Source organism: Trichomycterus rosablanca, chromosome 5, assembly GCF_030014385.1.
Source record: "Trichomycterus rosablanca isolate fTriRos1 chromosome 5, fTriRos1.hap1, whole genome shotgun sequence".
In the NCBI taxonomy this organism is placed as follows: Eukaryota; Metazoa; Chordata; class Actinopteri; order Siluriformes; family Trichomycteridae; genus Trichomycterus; species Trichomycterus rosablanca.
Genome location: NC_085992.1, coordinates 45,558,020 through 45,578,913, shown reverse-complemented (window position 1 = coordinate 45,578,913; position 20,894 = coordinate 45,558,020). Strand labels below are relative to the sequence as shown.

The 20,894-nt window shown below is 42.3% G+C and overlaps 1 protein-coding gene across 2 annotated transcripts in view; it reads right to left on the bottom strand.

The window, feature by feature from the left end:
• Nucleotides 1–20,894, bottom strand: part of znf827 (zinc finger protein 827) — a 171,765-nt gene that overhangs the window by 67,002 nt on the left and 83,869 nt on the right. For both annotated transcript variants that reach the window (XM_062995273.1, XM_062995272.1), the window contains exon 5: nucleotides 6,212–6,418. In XM_062995273.1, the coding sequence (XP_062851343.1) occupies nucleotides 6,212–6,418 (207 nt within the window). The remainder of the gene's footprint in view (nucleotides 1–6,211; nucleotides 6,419–20,894) is intronic.

Below are 20,894 nucleotides of genomic sequence, written 5' to 3'. Positions count from 1 at the left end.
TGGGTGGAAAAGAGCCCACCAAAACAAATACATTCAAACCTAACTGTGGTTTGGGCAACAGCCATAGACACGGGGCTGAAATGCTCGATTTACCACTGGTAAGAGCTACGATCACCAGAAATAACACTGCAGTCTATATGACTCAGTTTATACAGAATCGAGAATCAAAATTATTACAGGAAGTGAACCTTGAACCAGTTTGGCTCTTAAATCAGATTTAGTAACAGAAGGAATTCCCAATCTGAATTTACTAAAAGAGTAACGGAGGTGACTATCAATTCAAATTTGGTAATGGAAAGAATTCCCAATTTGCCTAACAACATACAACACACATATAGTGTGATTAGTATAAGATGATAAACAATGATGTGCAAAATATCCACATTATTTTTTTAAAAACAAACTAACATTACACACAGTTTAATGTCTAACTAGGACGGTGGTAGCCTAGTGGGTAGAGATTTGGGCTATCAACTGAAAGGTTGAGAGATTGAATCCCAGCTCTGCCATGCAGCCACTGTTGGGCCCTTGAGCAAGGCGCTGTACAATGGCTGACCCTGAGCTCTGACCCCAGCTTCCAAACAAGCTGGGATATGCAATTTCATTGTACTGTACACCTGTATATGTATATATGACAAATAAAGGCGTTCTATAACATGCAGACACAAGCCATGTGTACCACTTTATTGTACAGTAGACCCTTGACTTACAAATTTAATTGGTTCTGAAGGGCTGTTCTTAAGTCAAAATGTTCGTTAGTTAAACCTATTTTTCCCATAAGAAATAATGTAAACAGAATTAATCCGTGCCAGACCTCCCAAACCCCCCCTTACCTAACCTTTCTAATGTCTTAAATGGTCTTTTTTGTTATAAATACAAGTATATTTTCCATTAAATCTTAAATTATAGAATAGATATTCCTGTAATATACAATAATAAACAACAATACACAGTAGTACTGTACTGTACATAAACACACATCACATTTCAGTACAGTACGTGTGCTGTACCATACACCATAATACATTTCCTTCTTTTTATATAAAATGTATCTACCAGAAACAACAATAACTCTCATATTCCTCTATTATTTCCTTCTTTATTTCAATAGTGTTGTATTTTGTAGGTGCAATTGCACGAAAGAATAACTTCCTCTCTCACTCACTGTCCCCTCTGTCTGATACACAGTGACACCTACTGACAGGAGTAATTATACAACACAACAAATGTAATAGATTTGTTCATTTTCTCAACATTGCGCTTTCTCTGCACATTCTTTGGGGACATTTTAATATAGAATTTTACAAAATATAAAGAAAACACAGAAAAAACAGCGTCCGCTGTCCGAATGTTCACTCACTGTATATATAGAGCGAGAGACGCTCGGAGTCAACTTGTTCGTGATGTCATGTGTTTCGCGAATTTTGGTTCATAATCCGAAATTTGTTCGTACGTTAAGTTGAAAAAGATCGTTCGTAACCCGAAATGTTCGTATGCTAAATCGTTCGTCACTCAAGGGTCTACTGTATATTAGACAGGGTACTTGCACAGCATTTGAAGACCCTGCCGATTTATTTGTCCCAGCAGACTTGATGGCCAATATTGTCTGTTGCAGGCACTGCCAATTGAGCCCGCTAGAGGGCGCCCAGTCGGGGAATCAGGAAGTTCAAACTCTCAGCTCTGGTGTGCTAGTGGAATATCCCGCTGCACCACCTGGGAGCCAATAAAAAGTTCTTGATTGTTTGGATTAGAGCTGCGACTCACATTCTGTACAGCTGTAAGCAGAACTGGCACATTCACACTGAGGGTGGGTGAGGGTGAGTCTTAATTCGGCACTCTCACTCTTTCGCTTTAGTGTGTAGAGACCTGTATCTGCGTTCTCAACTAAAATCAAGTGTCAGCTGATGAAAATGAATTTAAATGACATTTTTAACCAACAGTATTATTGAAACAACAAAGAATTCGATGATGGTTATCAGTTAACATACCGGTTGTTGATTTGAAGTGGATAATTGCACTGAAATTACATTAATTAAAAACAAAAAAGGGCTGAATGTGTTTCCTCTCACTGTGAATGTTAGGTGGATCTCACATTGGGAATATAATATACACCTTTATAAAAAAATATAGTAAGACATTTCTGCATGAAATCAGCTCTTTACATGATGTGTACCGCTCTATTAAATTAGTTTGAAGCACTGTGAGCTGCAAATCCAGCTTGTGCGGTTAAATATTGCTACTTGCCAATCAAGTAAAAGGTCAGTTGGACTTATGTATGGACTAATGAGGTCCAGGTGGAGCTGAGCCTAATCAGGTCACCTTTAAAAAAGCTCTTCGATGGAAGCTCAGGTCACAGCAGGAAAAAAGCAACACTAATTTTCTCATCGTTTGGTTACGTGATTAGATAAGAGAGGGAGGAGGCTGCTGGCAGGCTGGAGAAGTTTAGAATGAAGCACATCCTGATTGGCAGGATGGAGAAGCATGAGAGATCGGATCACCTTCTGACCAAAGACCCCACAGGGCCCCCACAGGGCATCAGGAGATGATGTAAGGTCCTGCAATTTCTACACACAGTGTTTTACAGCGGTGCTGCTCTTAAACCATGAGAAAACAGCTCTGAATGCTGATCATTTACAGCAAGTTTGCGGATTTAGTTGAAACAACGTGCGCCAGCCGAGAGACGTGATGGAGTAAAACAGAAACATCCGCAGCCTGCAGCGGAGAACATGGATAGGAAAGGGATAGTGCAGAAAGCAAACTGGTTGTTACAGTATAGAGAGCTGATCAACACAGTTTTCAGAAAGGAAAGCAAATAAAAGAAACCCAGAAAAAGCCAGGACGGCAATACAAAACCGGCACCTCACCAACTGGCATGGCACCAAACAACCTCCATGGTAAGAGGGCATACAGAGTGCTTCTACAAGTCTTTCTGTATAATAGAAATCTCAGACCTGCACTGTTCTCTTGGTATACACCATGCATGTCATAAAACACTGGACAAGAAGGCCTGGCTAACAATCTAAGTTCCAATTCATCCCAAAGAAGTTCAGTAGGGATGAATGATGCCAGGGCTTTGTGCAACTACACTGGAGTTTCTCCACACCTAGCTTGTCCAATGATGCCATTACAGACCTCGCTGTTCACCATGAGACACAGTCGTGATTGAACAGGAAAGGGCCTTTCTTAAACTTTTGCCTCAAAATTAGAAGCATATCATTTCATATAATTGATTTTATATCCCTGTTGGCAATAAGTGTGGCTAATACACGTAAACCTAATAATTAGCATGAGTATCCATAAACTTTTAGCTAGTTCCCATGTAAAAACATACATACTAACGGTAAAAAATTGGAGGTACCATGTTACTCCCCTGTTTCTGAGAGTGTAAGATGTTCACTATATGACACAGAACACCAGGCTGACCGCACTTCACTCATTATGTTATTTCACTGATTTCTTTGCTTTGTTTTTTTTCATTTTTACCCGCCTGTGTGTTTTATTTCTATAGCTCAGTGGAGACAGGGATCAGGTTAGCGTCTGTGTAATGGACAGATGTTTAGTGAGAGAGAGATGCTCTTAGTGTCGAACTGCACTCACCCATCTTCTAAAGTTCACGTAAAGATTGGGCTGATGGCCCCAATAGAGCAATCGATGGGTTTGTTTTGGCACAGAACTACTAGTGCCAGGCATGAAAAGCATATTGACCGCACACCACAAAAAATGGACCCTTCGGTTTCTGCCTAAAATGCAGGAGTGAGTGATGGAGGGGCGTAAAAAATAAAGGACAGTGGGGTGAGAGAAAAGAAGAACTAGAAAAAGGAGAGAATTAATTATTATTTTTAAATGTATTTTTCCAAAGGCCTGGTCACAGAAGGAACATGCTGACTGTACTGCTTTAACAAGAGGGTAGGATTAGAAAACAAGTGGGAGATTTTAGCTGAAGATGGTCACGGTGGGTTTGGTTTCCCTAGAATCACTGAGGCAATGCAGTAAAGACCTCAGACAGGGCCAATCCATTGCCCTTTTTTCCACCAGACACAGCCAATCATGTCAGTATGTAGGTGTCTGACTGGCTTATAGAACCACTGAGGATCAAATCCTGGATCCTTGCTATGTAGAAGTATGATTTACTGTAAAAATAAAGTATAAAATAAAGTTGGATAGCCAGACTTGGCCTACATACATCTAATGTTTGTTGGGCATTAGCCTTGGGCATGTTGCTGTTAGCAAGCGTAGCCAACTTTTCCCCTATAAACTACTGATTTAGCAGATTGCTGAGCAGTATCTTAACCATTAGTGGTGGCAGTAAGTGGTGAATAAACAGCTCAGGTGGTGCAGCAACCAGTGCACCTGGCTGGGTGTCCAACAGGTAAGTAGGAGGTAAGACTGGGCTTTCTCCCAAACCGTTCCGCCAAACCGTCAACATTGGTCATTTATTCATCTCTGTTTTACCAGTTTTATCCTCGTCATGGTTACAGTGGGTCCGATTCATTGGGTGGAAGTTGGAAAACACCCCAGACGGGTCGCCAGTCCATCACAGGGCAAACACACACTCACATCAAGTGCAGTGTTTTATATCTTCAATTAACCTGACTGCATGTCTTTGGACTAACACAGGGAAAACATGCAAACTCCACACATAAAGGACCCTTGTCACCTAGCCAGGGAATCAAACCCAGGCTTTTCTCGCAGTGAGGAGAAGAGCTACCCACTGCGCTGTTGTGCCTGTCCCCGTCAAGATTAAGTGAAATAACAATCTGGCCAAGTAGTTTTTATTTAAAGTGAAATTTTTCAAGAAGTGAATGACAATTATTTCTTTGTGACACAAAACATTATTTATGTTCTACAATGAATTATATTAAAAAAACTGTATAAGTGTTAAGATTTAAAGGCAAATATGAAGAATCCATACTAGATATAGATGATCTTGGTATTTGGGATTGACAACTACATGAGAATTGGGTATCAGACTAGAAATCAGATAAGAAAGTATCAGTGTATCAGTATACTCTACAAAAAAAAAAAAAATTCTCTGCCACAAAACCCACACCCCCTTCCCCTAACAACAGTAATTAGGACAGTGGTAACCTAGTGGAGCTTTTTCTTTCTCTCTTTCTCCAAGTTTTTTCCCCCAATTTTCTTCCCTAATCTAGTCGTATCCAGTTACCCTGATTGCGTTACGCTTCACCGCCACCGATACAACCCTCCACTGCTGACTGAGGGGCTTCGCAACTGACACATGCCCCATCCGACACGTGTGCAGTACTAACTGCACAAGACGAGTTCAAATGGGAATCACCTTGTGCACGGAGAGCCACACCCGGATCAACACATTATTCCCCAACTCTGCGCAGGCGCCATCAATCAGCCAGCAGAGGTCGTTATTGCACCGGTTGTGAGAAACCCTGGTCTGGTTCTTCCCACCCTGTGGGCAACAGCCAATCGTTGTTCATGTAGCCACCCAGCCCAGCCGGAGGTGGGTAGAGCTTTGAGCTATCGATTGAAAGGTTGAGAGTTTGAATCCCAGCCCTGCCATGCAGCCACTGTTGGGCCCTTGAGCAAGGCCCTTAATCCTCTCAGCTCCAGAGGCGCCTTACAATGGCTGACCCTGTGCTCTGACCCCAGCTTCCAAACAAGCTGGGATATGCAAAGAAAGAATTCCACTGAACTGTACACGTGTATATGTATAAATGACAAATAAAAGTATTCTACTCTATTATATTCTATTCTAGCATAACATGAAATAGAAATATGACCCCTCAGTTAGAATGGCAAAAATATCAGGTCAATAAACTTAGATTAAATTAGTACATGTCTCAAGCAGAACAGAAGTCATTCAGTGCTTTCACTTTTTGCACATAGCAGGACATAAATATGACAGAATTTCAGCTTGGAAAGTGAAACTATTTTATAGTGCAATGAGAACACAAACAGTTATGATAAATTAATAAACTAATAGATTAAGATTCTTTTCGTGTATGTGTAGCATTTTCCTGTGGAAGCTATGAAGATGATTTATCAGATGCCAAATCTGCTTGTAGGAACAACTCAGATTACAAGAAGCTAAGAAAAGCATTAATACAGCATTCATTTCTTTGCAGCTGCTAAAGTCACAAAGGATTTGACTGTTGAAAACAGGTACAAAACATTTTACACGCAAAGCCTCCCAATCCACACTAAACACACATAGAAGCATCCCTTCATGCCTTACCTGAGAGTTTCATGAGCAGCTCGGATGCCACCTTCATGTTGATGTCGTGGCTGAGGATGCTGCCCTCTTGGCGAGGCCTGCTGGGCACCCTAGGGGCATCATAGCCCAGGCTGAACGACTGGCACCTGGTCGGGCTTAACGCCTCCTCCGCCTCAGGCTCCTCCTTCACACTGAACCCACTCTTCAGCGCCTCTTTCTGGTTGGCTGCTGCAGAAAAAAGGATGAGAGGAAGTTTGAAGCATCTTTCCTTTTAACAGCTGAGCTGCTTTATCACCAAAACAATAGCAATAACAGTCACTGATCAGTTGTAGCAGGGCAGTTGTAGCCTAGCGGTTAAGGTACTGGACTGGTAATCAAAAGGTCACTGGTTCAAGCCCCACCACTGCCAGGTTGCTGCTGTTGGGCACTTGAGCAAAGCCCTTAACCCTTAATTGCTCAGACTGTATACTGTCACACTACTGTAGGTCGCTCTGGATAAAGGCATCTGCTAAGCATTTGAAGTGCTGAGGAATTCATTTCTTTATACATTTCTTCTTTTTTGTTTAATGCTTTGGGTGCTGAATGGGTTTAGTGGGCTCATTTTGCATCTGGGCCACACAGAAAGAGCTCGGAAGGTAAAATTTAGGACGGAGGTAAGTCAGGAAATACTGCAGGGTTATTTTAGGAGGCACATGATCGTAGAGTTGTGGCATCCTGAGACTCTTTACACACCCTAAGATAGATACGTTTTTAGAACACACTCCTTAAAATGTGACGGCTGTCATTCACTTTTAATGAGTCGGCAAAGCAAAAAAATCGAACAAAGATTACTTCTATGCAAATCAGGAGCAAAGCGATGGGCCGATAACCAATAGGAATGGAGCATTAAGCACAGCGGTCAGCGCATTATCTCCCCTCCATGAAACAGTACGCTTTATTTTTGGTTCCTAGATAATAGTTCCTACAAGAGATGGAAGAGAAACACAGAGTCATGGTGGCAAACTTCCACAAATAGACGTCAGCGATAGCTGAGAACAAACACAGTTTGTCATGTTGGCTGCACAGACAGTAATGGACTACATAGAGATGAAATTTATTGAAGGTTCTTTATTTTATTATAAGAGGGAACACGTCAGATTTGTGGTTAAACACCGGGTGAGAAGGAATCAGAATTATGATCAAATTTGTAGATACTACGCTGTACTGTAATGGCATTTGCTTTTTCGACACAGGGCGATGAGCGATCAGTGATTCAGGCGACAAGAGGAGGTGGTGTCTTCATGGCCTTTTGCTCACCTTAACTTTCTGCTTTTATTTGTGCTTTTAGCACAGTGCACAACAAGCACAAGCCACAATGACTCAACTAACACACCAATAATTTTTCTAAAAGTAAATACATTTGCATAAATAAACAGAAATATGGCCTTACAGGTCTTCTGGTAATTAGAGTCTCTAAACACAAAATTGGTTAAATCTGAGGCCGAATAGGCAAAATTACCTTCTCGCCCCTGTAACAGTCACCCCTACTGTTTGATTGAGTGGTACAAGTGGTGAGGAATAAAGTGAACATGACAGTTAAGTCTTTCTATAAAGAAAAGTCTTCAGTAGGCTTCTGATATGCATCTCTACCAGCTTTGCACATTTGGATGCTTTATTATGGTCATTCTTTTTTTTTTATTTTATTTTTATTTTTTTCTATTTTTTCCCACTTTTCCCCCCAATTTTTCTCCCCTAATCTAGTCGTGTCCAATTACCCTGATTGCGTCCTCTATACTGATTCGACCCTTCACCGCTGACTGAGGACGCCTCTCAACTGACATCCGCCCCCTCAGTACAGACTGCATCAGGCGCCATCGGTCAGCCAGCAGGGGCCGCGGTCGCACCAGTTATGAGGACCTATGATCCGACTTTTTTTTACCCTCTAACCCTGAACAACAGCCAATCGTTGTTCATGCTGCCGCCCAGCCCAGTCGGAAAGGCAGAGCTGAGATTCGATACGATGTATTTGAAACCCCAACTCTGGTGCGCTAGCGTACTCTACCGCTGCGCCACCTGAGCGGCTATTAGGGTCATTCTTATGGGCAAAGCCGCTCAAGCTCTGTCAGACTGGATGGGGCCCGATGGTCAACATCAGGCAGCAGGATTCTGGTCTGGGCTTTGACTTAGCCATTCTAACACAATAAGGTTTTAAGTTCTGAACTAGTCTTTTGTGGACTAGTTTTCCTTTAGAAGAGACCTGCATTTTACTTAATTGATATTGTATTCCACACTAAACATTTTTACAGCCCCTGCACATGAAAAACATCCTGAAAGCATGATGTTATCAACCACAGGCTTTACTGTGCAGACGGTGTTCTTACAGAGATAACAGTGCTGGTCTCTGTCGAACATGGTGCTTTGCATAAAGGCCATAATGTTTAATTAGGGTCTTATCTTAGAATTTTTTTTATAATAAGAGTCTTTGTTAAGAGTATAACCACCATCAAAGTGCACTTCCCAACTGACTGGATCTCTCCTGACTTACAGAAAAAAATCACACACTGATAGAAACTAAATCAGAGTATAAAATCACATTTAAATACATTCAAGTGTCGAAGCCGCCTAACATTTCTACTAGGGCTGGCTCAGTACTACTTTTGTATGTCCGATACCGATACTGCAAATTGAGTATCTGCCGATACCAATCTGATACCGTCATTTCTCCTCTCAAACAACTAAGCAGTGATAATACATGTCTCACTGCACCATGGCTAAACTAGCTAAATAACAATGCTCAGACTGTGAAACAAATATTCTAAAGGAATAAATACAGAACCTACAACATCACACTTATACAAAACTGCTGTTTTTATTTTCACTTTTACACACAGAACATTTAGCTGCATTTTTAACTTGTTTATCAGCACCGTACAAACATTTAAAATAAAATTTAAAGTGCTACTTTATCTGTATTTAACAAATAAATATAAAATAAATAATAAAAAATATTATTTATAAACAATAAAAATGAAACAATTAAATAATAAAAAATAAACAAATGTATCTATATTGTCCCGACTTGGAGATCTCTCACATCCTCAACGATTAATCCATTAGTGTTATGAAATAACTATACCGTTTCCCGTTTAGCCACAGACGTTCTCTTCAAAATCCAGCAGGGTTTTTTAATAAGCGCTCTTTGGTGCACAGCAATCAAACATCTTATCACCTACACTTGATGAGTGCAGTGTAGTACAGCGCTGTGTACAGAGAGCCACACCCTCTACCACACGCCTCTCACATCTCCATTCAGGCGCCACCAACCAGCCAGCAAAGGTAGTCATCGCACTAGTCTGAAAGAGAGTCCCCATCTGGCTTAATCCCGCCCCTATCTGAACAACAGGCCAATAGTTCTTCATGTGGCCACTCAGCCTCAGCTGGCAGGCAGAGCCAAGATTCTATACCATGTATTCGAGATCTCAGCTCTGGTGAACAGCGTGTGTTTTTACTGCTGCGCCACCTGAGCGGCTCGCTCTTTGGTTTTTAATGAAAACGTGACAGAACTTTAACGGAAAATCTCAACCAAACTCTGCGCCAATTCTAATTGGTCCATCGCGTTTGATTGACATCCAATCTTCCAATTGTAGACACTTTGGATGACATGCCGTAAAACAGTGTTTTTAGATGTGGCAGTAGTAGATGATTTTTTTAAGTGCTAAACGTTTAAGTAGATCAGTGTGTTTTAATTTCTGAATGGCCTTATTTACATTAAGTGTTATTTACATTAAGTGTTATTTACATTAAGTGTTATTTACATTTACATTTTCAGCATTTAGCAGACGCTTTTGTCCAAAGCGACTTACACAATGAGCTGAACAGAATGAGCAATTGAGGGTTAAGGGTCTTGCTCAGGGACCCAACAGTGGCAACTTGGTGGTGGCGGGGCTTGAACCGGCAACCTTTCGTTTACTAGTCCAGTACCTTAACCACTTTCGTTCCGATATCCGATCCAGTGATTTGGGCCACTATCGGACCGAGTATCGGATCAGTGCCAGCCATAATTTCTACCATTGCACTGAAGTTACAATTTGGAAAATAGATATGACTAAATTGGGAGGAAAAGGGGAACATGCAAAAAATACAAAAATTGGAACAATTAAAATGGAATTTGGGAGAAAAATGACAACATACTTTGCTACAATAATAATAAAAGACATAAAGTAAAAAAATATGTCTAATCATCAATCTACCCATCCATCATCCATCCATCTGTTATCCTTTATCCATCCATCCATCCATCTTTACACCTATTATCTATCCATCCATCCACCCATCCATCCATCTTTACACCTATTATCTATCCATCCATCCACCCATCCATCTATCCATCCACCCATCCATCCATCATCCATCCATCTTTACACCTATTATCTATCCATCCATCCACCCATCCATCCATCCATCCATCATCCATCCATCTTTACACCTATTATTTATCCATCCATCCACCCATCCATCCATCATCCATCCATCTTTACACCTATTATCTATCCATCCATCCACCCATCCATCTATCCATCCACCCATCCATCCATCATCCATCCATCTTTACACCTATTATCTATCCATCCATCCACCCATCCATCCATCCATCCACCCATCCATCCATCATCCATCCATCTTTACACCTATTATCTATCCATCCATCCACCCATCCATCCATCATCCATCCATCCACCCATCCATCTATCCATCCACCCATCCATCCATCCATCTTTACACCTATTATCTATCCATCCATCCACCCATCCATCCATCATCCATCCATCCACCCATCCATCTATCCATCCACCCATCCATCCATCATCCATCCATCTTTACACCTATTATCTATCCATCCATCCACCCATCCATCTATCCATCCATCCACCTATCCATCTATCCATCCATCCACCCATCCATCCATCTTTACACCTATTATCTATCCATCCATCCACCCATCCATCCATCATCCATCCATCTTTACACCTATTATTTATCCATCCATCCACCCATCCATCCATCATCCATCCATCTTTACACCTATTATCTATCCATCCATCCACCCATCCATCCATCCATCCACCCATCCATCCATCAATCTTTACACCTATTATCTATCCATCCATCCACCCATCCATCTATCCATCCACCCATCATCCATCCATCTTTACACCTATTATCCATCTATCCAACCACCCATCCATCTCTCTCTATATATGCATCCATTCATCCACCCATCTCTCTATATCCATCGATCCATCTATCAGTCCGTTCTTCAGTTATAGCTAATGAAGTAGGAAAAGTGCATAATGTATCAATTGAGATGGAGCTTTACATTTAAGATAATATTGGAGAAACTAATACAGCTTCATCACTTAATTTGATTTCATTTTACTTCAAGTTCAGCAACTGCTTTATCCTGATCAGGGTTGCGGTGAGCCTAGTTCCACTGGGAAACACATAGCGCAAGACAGGAACAGGGCCTGGACAGGGCCACAATCCATCACAGGGCTAAGCCACCTCCACCCCACCACCCCATCCTCAGACATAGCCAATCATGTCTGTGTTGACACCTGACTTATCAATAGCACTGTTGAGATTTGAACCTGGATCACAGAGGTGGTGAGACTAGTGTAATAGCAAGCTCGCCCTCCGAGCGCCTTCAATACACCTGTACTCCAGGTAAAATGAGAATTTATATCTGCTCTTCAAAAATAAAGTGAACAATTTATTTAGTGTTAAAGTGAAGAATTTGCTTTAATACCAGCATGTTCATATCTCTACCTAACACATGATTAAACCGACATACAGCGTTATGAATACTGCAGCATTATTATTATTGAATGATTTTTTTACATACATCGTAGAGTTTATTAAATTAGCTTTTGGTTATGGTTTTTCTAACTAGCTAAATTAGCAGTATAAACGCAGAGGTATAAAGTTATCAGGTCAATTTCCTGGCAGATTAAAACGACGTGGGCTGAAGATGGCCAGGGCTCAGAGAGTAATTAACGGCGCTTGCGGCCGCAGGGCTGAGTTACAGCCAGGTCAGATATAACTAACTGACTGCACACCACGTTTGTTTTGACGTCTCAGTTATGCCTGAAGGCTGCTGAGTAGGGTGATGTGTTTTTATGTGCAGTGAAGTAACCAGGAATAGAGCAGAGCTGGTTCACAAGTTAGCACCAAGCTAATGGCGCCTCTCGTCCGCGTGCTATACACTGTAAAAGTAGGGCATTTCTAATCAGGCTTTGATTCATTATTAATATCGAGAACTGAACACAGTCTGATGCCTCCTTCTGACACATAACACACATCTCGAACCCTTCTTCATGCTCCAGAGGGCTTTTCAGTATATCAGAATATCAATTATTCACAATGTATTCTGTATTTCTTCAGTAAGGCTCTGTGTTTAATATGTGATGAACGTTTCATAAATGAATGATATAAGTTGGTGCTACAGCAAATGTGAGGAGTTTGCATCCTCCTGTAAGAGACTCACGTATGTATGACAGACTCATTGTTTTATTATTTGACTTCACGGCTGAAACTTTGAAGCCCCTAAGGGGTCATGGTTAACAAAAGAGGAAAGGTAATGATATTGCAAAAAAAAAAAAAAACAAGCTAAAAAACCCACATGGCCCCTCTGGGCTTCCGTAGATTTTGATGAAGGTAAAATCATGTAAAAATAATATCACCAAGCCTAAAATGTGTTTATGTATTAGTCAACATCTCCTTTACTAAGAAAGATGCAACACCTTCACTAGAACTAATAGGTAGAGGCTAAAAACCTCCTTCACTAGGACTCACACATACAGACTCAACACCTTCACTAGAACTCATACATACAGACTCAACACCTTCACTAGGACTCATACATACAGACTCAACACCTTCACTAGAACTCATACATACAGACTCAACACCTTCACTAGAACTCATACATACAGACTCAACACCTTCACTAGAACTCATACATACAGACTCAACACCTTCACTAGGACTGACAGGTACAGACTCAACACCTTCACTAGAACTCATACATATAGACTCAACACCTTCACTAGAACTCATACATACAGACTCAACACCTTCACTAGAACTCATACATACAGACTCAACACCTTCACTAGAACTCATACATACAGACTCAACACCTTCACTAGAACTCATACATACAGACTCAACACCTTCACTAGGACTGACAGGTACAGACTCAACACCTTCACTAGAACTCATACATATAGACTCAACACCTTCACTAGAACTCATACATAGAGACTCAACACCTTCACTAGAACTCATACATACAGACTCAACACCTTCACGAGAACGCACACATACAGATTCAACACCTTAACTAGGGCCGAAAGATACAGACTTAACACCTTTACTATGACTAATAGGTACAGACTCAACACCTTCACAAGGACCGAGAGGCGCATACTAAACATCTTCACTATGACTGTCAGGTACAGGCTAAACACTTTCATTAAGACTCACACATACAGACTCAACACCTTCACTAGGACTGACAGGTACAGACTCAACACCTTCACTAGGACTGACAGGTACAGACTCAACACCTTCACTAGAACTCATACATACAGACTCAACACCTTCACTAGAACTGACAGGTACAGACTCAACACCTTCACTAGAACTCATACATACAGACTCAACACCTTCACTAGAACTCATACATACAGACTCAACACCTTCACTAGAACTCATACATACAGACTCAACACCTTCACTAGAACTCATACATACAGACTCAACACCTTCACTAGAACTCATACATACAGACTCAACACCTTCACTAGAACTCATACATACAGACTCAACACCTTCACTAGGACTGACAGGTACAGACTCAACACCTTCACTAGAACTCATACATATAGACTCAACACCTTCACTAGAACTGATAGGTACGGTTTAACACCTCCTTCATTGGTACTGGACTAGTGATTAGAAGGTCACTGGTTTAAACCCCTACACCGCCAAGTTGCCACTGTTGGGCCCTTGAGCAAGACCCTTAAGCCTTGATTGCTCACAATTGAGTTATTATGGATAAAAGTGTCTGCCAAATATCATGAATGTGAATAAGAGTAAAAGAGACATAGGACATGATTTATTTAGTGTGACAGGCTTCCTTTACTGGGACAGTTTAAGAGAATTGTTGCTATTATAAAATGTAACCTTAAAGTTAAAACTACGAATACATTTTATACAATTAAAAACCCTCAAATGGATTTTAAAGTCTTTTTTTCCGTCGTCTCTCTGCTTTCATCTCTAATTCATTTCCCCACAGGTTTTAGTTGGACGTGATCCCTCACTCCTGACACGGTTAAAGCTCGTCTCCCAGCAGCCATCTGATAACCCTCTGCCCTGCCCCGTGTAAATAAAAACTCTATAACAGCAGAAGTGCACGTCATCAACCTGCACTCTGAGCTCACCCACAGTCCTGAACTGATGGCTCTGATTAACGACGATGCCAGAGTGAAACGACTGAGATCCGGTTCAGGTGACGGACGCGGCGAGAGGGTACGTGACCTTCATGCGGAGAAGCGGGTAGTTGGTACTGAGGCACTGGACGGGGCATGACACGGGCACCGGCTGGAAATGTCACCAGTCAGGCGTCAACGGACAAACGAAGCAGAGTCTGGTCAGCACTTGGAAGGGTGTCGTGTAATTAAGAGCATGTCGGGTCACGTGTCTTACACACCCCCTCCGACACACACATATGCACACGCACACACACTTTCTCTCCTAAACATGTAGAAAAGTACGAGTTGGAGACGCGAGTGCAGCGACAAGTCAGTCCACTCCAGTGACCTTTTGTATTGTGGCTAAAAATAGGGTGAAAATTTCTATGCAAATTCATGTTACAATGAGCGCGGAATAATTTAGCAGCCCGGTCAGTCAGACAGTTTGTGGGTTTTCAAATTTAAGTAAAATGTGTTTTTGGGCGGCACAGTGCTTCAGTGGGATGCACTGGGTTCGATTTCCAGGCAGAGCATTCAGGTCCCTTTCTGTGTGTATTCTCCTTACCATGTCAGCATGGGTTTCATAGAATACCTTAATTTGTCATAAACTACATTCACTCACCCATCCAAATCATTGAATTCAGGTGTTCCAATCACTTTCATGGCCACAGGTGTATAAACCAAGCACCTAGGCATGCAGACTGCTTCTACAAACATTAGTGAAAGGATGGGTCGCTCTCAGGAACTCAGTGAATTCCAGAATGGTACCGTGATGCCACCTGTGCAACAAGTCCAGTCATGAAATTTCCTCACTACTAAATATTCCACAGTCAACTGTCAGTGCTATTATAACAAAGTGGAAGCGATTGGGAATGAGAGCAACTCAGCCACGAAGTGGTAGGCTACGTAAAATGACAGAGCGGGGTCAGCGGATGCTGAGGAACATAGTGTGCAGAGGTCACCAACTTTCTGCAGAGCCAATCGCTACAGACCTCCAAACTTCATGTGGCCTTCAGATCAGCTCAAGAACAGTGTGTAGAGCTTAATGGAATGGGTTTCCATGGCCGAGCAGCTGCATCCAAGCCTTACATCACCAAGCGCAATGCAAAGCGTCGGATGCAGCGGTGTAAAGCACGCCGCCACAGGACTCTAGAGCAGTGGAGACGTGTTCTCTGGAGTGACGAATCACGCTTCTCCGTCTGGCAATCCGATGGATGAGTCTGGGTTTGGCGGTTGCCAGGAGAACGGTACTTGTCTGACTGCATTGTGCCGAGTGTAAAGTTTGGTGGAGGGGGGATTATGGTGTGGGGTTGATTTTCAGGAGTTGGGCTCGGCCCCTTAGTTCCAGTGAAAGGAACTCTTAATGCTTCAGCATACCAAGAGATTTTGGACAATTTCATGCTCCCAACTTTGTGGGAACAGTTTGGGGATGGCCCCTTCCTGTTCCAACATGACTGCGCACCACTGCACAAAGCAAGGTCCATAAAGACGTGGATGAGTGAGTTTGGTGTGGAAGAACTTGACTGGTCTGCACAGAGTCCTGACCTTAACCCGATAGAACACCTTTGGGATGAATTAGAGCCAGGCCTTCTCGTCCAACATCAGTGTCTGACCTCACAAATGCAGTCAATTTACCTGCATTTTATAGTGCTTTGAAGGCTTTTATCTCAAAATCAGGATGGTATCAGTAGCCGATGACCGCATTAGCGTCAGAGTGCATCCAAGACTCAAAGCCGACCGTTTAAAAATGACAGGCTGATTATGTCAGAGGTCAGAGAAAGTTCAGTGTGAATGAGAGTGTGAGTGAGTGAAGGAGAGAGAGTAATGCCAGAGGATGTACAAGCACTACTACTACTCTTTACTCTACTGTCACTACTTTACTTCACCCAACCGTGGTGGCACCGTGGCTTAGTGGGTAGAGCTGTCGCTTCACAGCAAGAAGGTCCTGGGTTTGATTCCCAGGTGACAATTCTGGTTCTTTTCTGTGTGGAGTTTGCATGTTCTCCCCATGTCTGTGTGGGTGAATTGGAGATACTAAATTGTCCGGACTGTGTATCTTGTGTAACCAGTAACTACCTGTCCTGTCATGAATGTAACTAGTGTGTAAAACGTGATGTTAAAATTCTAATAAAATAAATAAATAAATAAATACTTTACACAACCTTTATCTGTTTTTACCTTTCATCCCTCTATTATTTCTTTTTTCTTTAATTCTCAGTTAAATATGTCTCTGAACCATCTTTTTTGAGATGTGTGCAGCTATCAGCCTCAGAATGAGTGTATATATTGTGGCGCTGACACAGACTGAGACGAGTCGGAAGTATTAAATTAAATTAAGTATTAAATTAAATTACTCTTAGTATTAAAAAGAATCGACTCGCTTGATGATGTGAATCAAGCCGCTTGTCCTAATCAGGGTTGCAAGGGTGCTGGAGCCTATTCTAGCTCTCAATGGGTGTGAGGCACAGAGTAAGGACTGTGGGAGGAAAACCTAAGCACCCAGAGGAAACCCAGGGAGAACATACAAACTCCGCACAGAAAGGACCCATGCAGACCCAGACCCAAATTCTACACATGTGGATTATATAAATACGTACATAACAAACATGACTCTGGTATTTCACCTGATGCTCGAATATAAAGGTCGGGGTCTGCTGACCTTGTCATGCTAAAAAATGTTTAGCTTTGAGACAGCGTCTGCATCTTGATTAGCATATTCGACTGGCGTGAGCTGCTAGCTACCATCCAGCTCAGCCAGCAGCGGGTCACACTCTGGAGCCGAGGCTGCTAATCACTTCCAATTACAGATTCCTTTTTAATTATGAATTATGCATGAATTTTTTAATTAATCTAATTTTCCGATGGTTTTCCATTTTTTCCCAGATGCCACAATCTCAATCTAATTACTGCGCATTAGGCGTGGGAACGGCAGCCCCCCATGTCTGACCTCACTGCAGAACCCAGGGCGAGCCTTCGCATCAGTCCTGCTGTTGACTCACAATACATGCTGTGATTGAGTTCATCACAAATAATCACTGGGATTTTATTTGGTAAATAATGCACTCTCTACACTCAGTGCTTTTTACTCAGACACTAAAAAATCCAGAGGGAGGGCTGGATTTGTACCTGGAATGATTTTATAGCCTAAATTTAGCAACAACAACAAGTTCTTGGCCAGCATTGTAGTTATTAGCTGGGTTTACTCTATTAAGTAAAGACCAGAATAACCAATTAGACCACAGGTCCTGCCAAAAGGTTACTGGAGCCAATGGAACTACAGTTGGGCTGCAATTTTGGAGCAGATACAGACTGCAAATTACAATTCAAGGGGATGTCTGGGGGCAACACAACACTTACCCAGGAAAAAAAAACACACTAAACCAGGATTTACTGTTTCTTTTTTAACAGCTAAATGAGATAATGCAACAACCTCACAAATAAGACTGCAGTTCCCAAAAGGAGCACTGTAACCAATCAAACCACAACTCCCACCAAGGAAGCCACTGTAAACAATCACAGATCCATTTAAAAAGTCCACTGTAGGGTGCTTGGTTGGTGCAGAAGTCTAACGTGCTAGCACACCGCTGCAGAGTGTATGAACTCATGACTTTGAACCTTAGCAGAGCCGGGCGTCCACACAAACAAAACTGGCCGTGTTTGAGGGAGGTAAGGTCGAACGGGATCTTTTCCCCCTGCCGCTGCCGGGTGTATGAACTTGTGACTTTGAATCCTAGCAGAGTCAGGCATCCACACACACAATCAGCCGTGTCTAAGGGAGGGCAGGTCAAACGGGATCTCTTCCTGCTGTGACATGCAATATTTGGGACTGGTCCGGGTGCTAAAGTAACATAGAGCATTGCCTGCCTCTAAGTACACAATATTGCTTTGTGTGGGACCCCAACACTGGCAGGTGAAGTGGCTGGCTATTAGTTGTTAATCGTAGTGCATGTGTGTGGTCCACAGCAGCGTTTCCCAACCTTTTTTGCACCACGGACCAATTTTATATAAGATATAATTTCACGGACCGGCGGGGGTGGGAGGATTTATTAATATTGCTCACAAACGATGTAAAATGAGCTTTTTTCGCTGCTATGAGACGCTGCTCCCATCTAGGGGTGACAATATAACAATAACACCCAAAATAGAAGAAGTAAAAACTGCTTTTCTAGCTATTTCTAATTATTCATTATTTCTGTGCGGCCCAGTAATAAATAGCCCACGGACCGGTACCGGTCCACGGCCTGGTGGTTGGGGACCACTGGTCTACAGAACTCATTGGTCAGAATGGAGGTTGTGAAACCAGCAGCTGAGTAACAATCTTGAAATGGAAGTGACTCGATTGGGAAAAACTTAAACACTGAAACAAATCAAGACACAGTTTCCAACAAATATGTGACGAACATTTTACACCACAAATTTTACAGAAAAGTCAGAAAAATATTATTATTCGGGTTACAGATTCCCTTTAAAAGGCCACTACAACAAATATCACCCTAATGTCCACTAAAAAAGACACTTTAACAAACTGGAACACTGTTTCTGGCCAACATGCCAAATCAAAATTTCACTGTACAGAATCACACCACAGTTCCCATTAACCACAAACACCCTAATGTTTGGCCAAAATGCCACTGTACCTCATTAGACAATATATATTTTAAGTATGCTGTATCTAACGGAACGAAAGTGCTTGCAAAAAAAGGCCAGTTTCAATGATTTCCCTTGGGATAAATCTATCAATCAATTAATCAATCACCCAATCAATCACCGTCTATCTCTATGTCTGTCTGTCTGTCTGTCTGTCTATCTATCTGGCTGTCTGTCTATCTCTCTATCAGTCTGTCTGTCTGTCTGTCTGTCTATCAGTCTGTCTGTCTGTCTATCTATCTGTCTGTCTGTCTGTCTGTCTATCTGTCTGTCTGTCTCTGTCTGTCTATCTCTCTATCATTCTGTCTATCTACACTATATTGCCAAAAGTATTCACTCACCCATCCAAATAATTGAATTCAGGTGTTCCAATCACTTCCATGGCCACAGGTGTATAAAACCAAGCACCTAGGCATGCAGACTGCTTCTACAAACATTAGTGAAAGAATGTGTCGCTCTCAGGAGCTCAGTGAATTCCAGCGTGGTACCGTGATAGGATGCCACCTGTGCAACAAGTCCAGTCGTGAAATTTCCTCACTACTAAATATTCCACAGTCAACTGTCAGTGCTATTATAACAAAGTGGAAGTGATTGGGAACGACAGCAACATAAAATGACAGATCGGGGTCAGCGGATGCTGAGGCGCATAGTGCGCAGAGGTCGCCAACTTTCTGCAGAGTCAATCACTACAGACCTCCAAACTTCATGTGGCCTTCAGATCAGCTCAAGAACTCTGTGCAGAGCTTCATGGAATGGGTTTCCATGGCCGAGCAGCTGCATCCAAGCCTTACATCACCAAGCGCAATGCAAAGCGTTGGATGCAGCGGTGTAAAGCACGCCGCCACTGGACTCTAGAGCAGTGGAGACGTGTTCTCTGGAGTGAAGAATCACGCTTCTCCATTTGGCAATCCGATGGATGAGTCTGGGTTTGGTGGTTGCCAGGAGAACGGTACTTGTCTGACTGCATTGTGCCAAGTGTAAAGTTTGGTGGAGGGGGGATTATGATATGGGGTTGTTTTTCAGGAGTTGGGCTCGGCCTCTTAGTTCCAGCGAAAGGAACTCTTAATGCTTCAGCATACGAAGAGATTTTGGACAATTTCATGCTCCCAACTTTGTGGGAACAGTTTGGGGATGGCCCCTTCCTGTTCCAACATGACTGCGCACCAGTGCACAAAGCAAGGTCCATAAAGACATGGATGAGCGAGTTTGGTGTGGAAGAACCTGACTGGCCTGCACAGAGTCCTGACCTCAACTCGATAGAACACCTTTGGGATGAATTAGAGCGGAGACTGTGAGCCAGGCCTTCTCGTCCAACATCAGTGTCTGACCTCACAAATGCGCTTCTGGAAGAATGGTCAAAAATTCCCATAAACACACTCCTAAACCTTGTGGAAAGCCTTCCCAGAAGAGTTGAAGCTGTTATAGCTGCACAGGGTGGGCCGACATCATATTAAACACTATGGATTAATAATGGGAGTCACTCAAGTTCATTCGCGTGTGAGGGCAGACGAGCGAATACTTTTGGCAATATAGTCTGTCTGTCT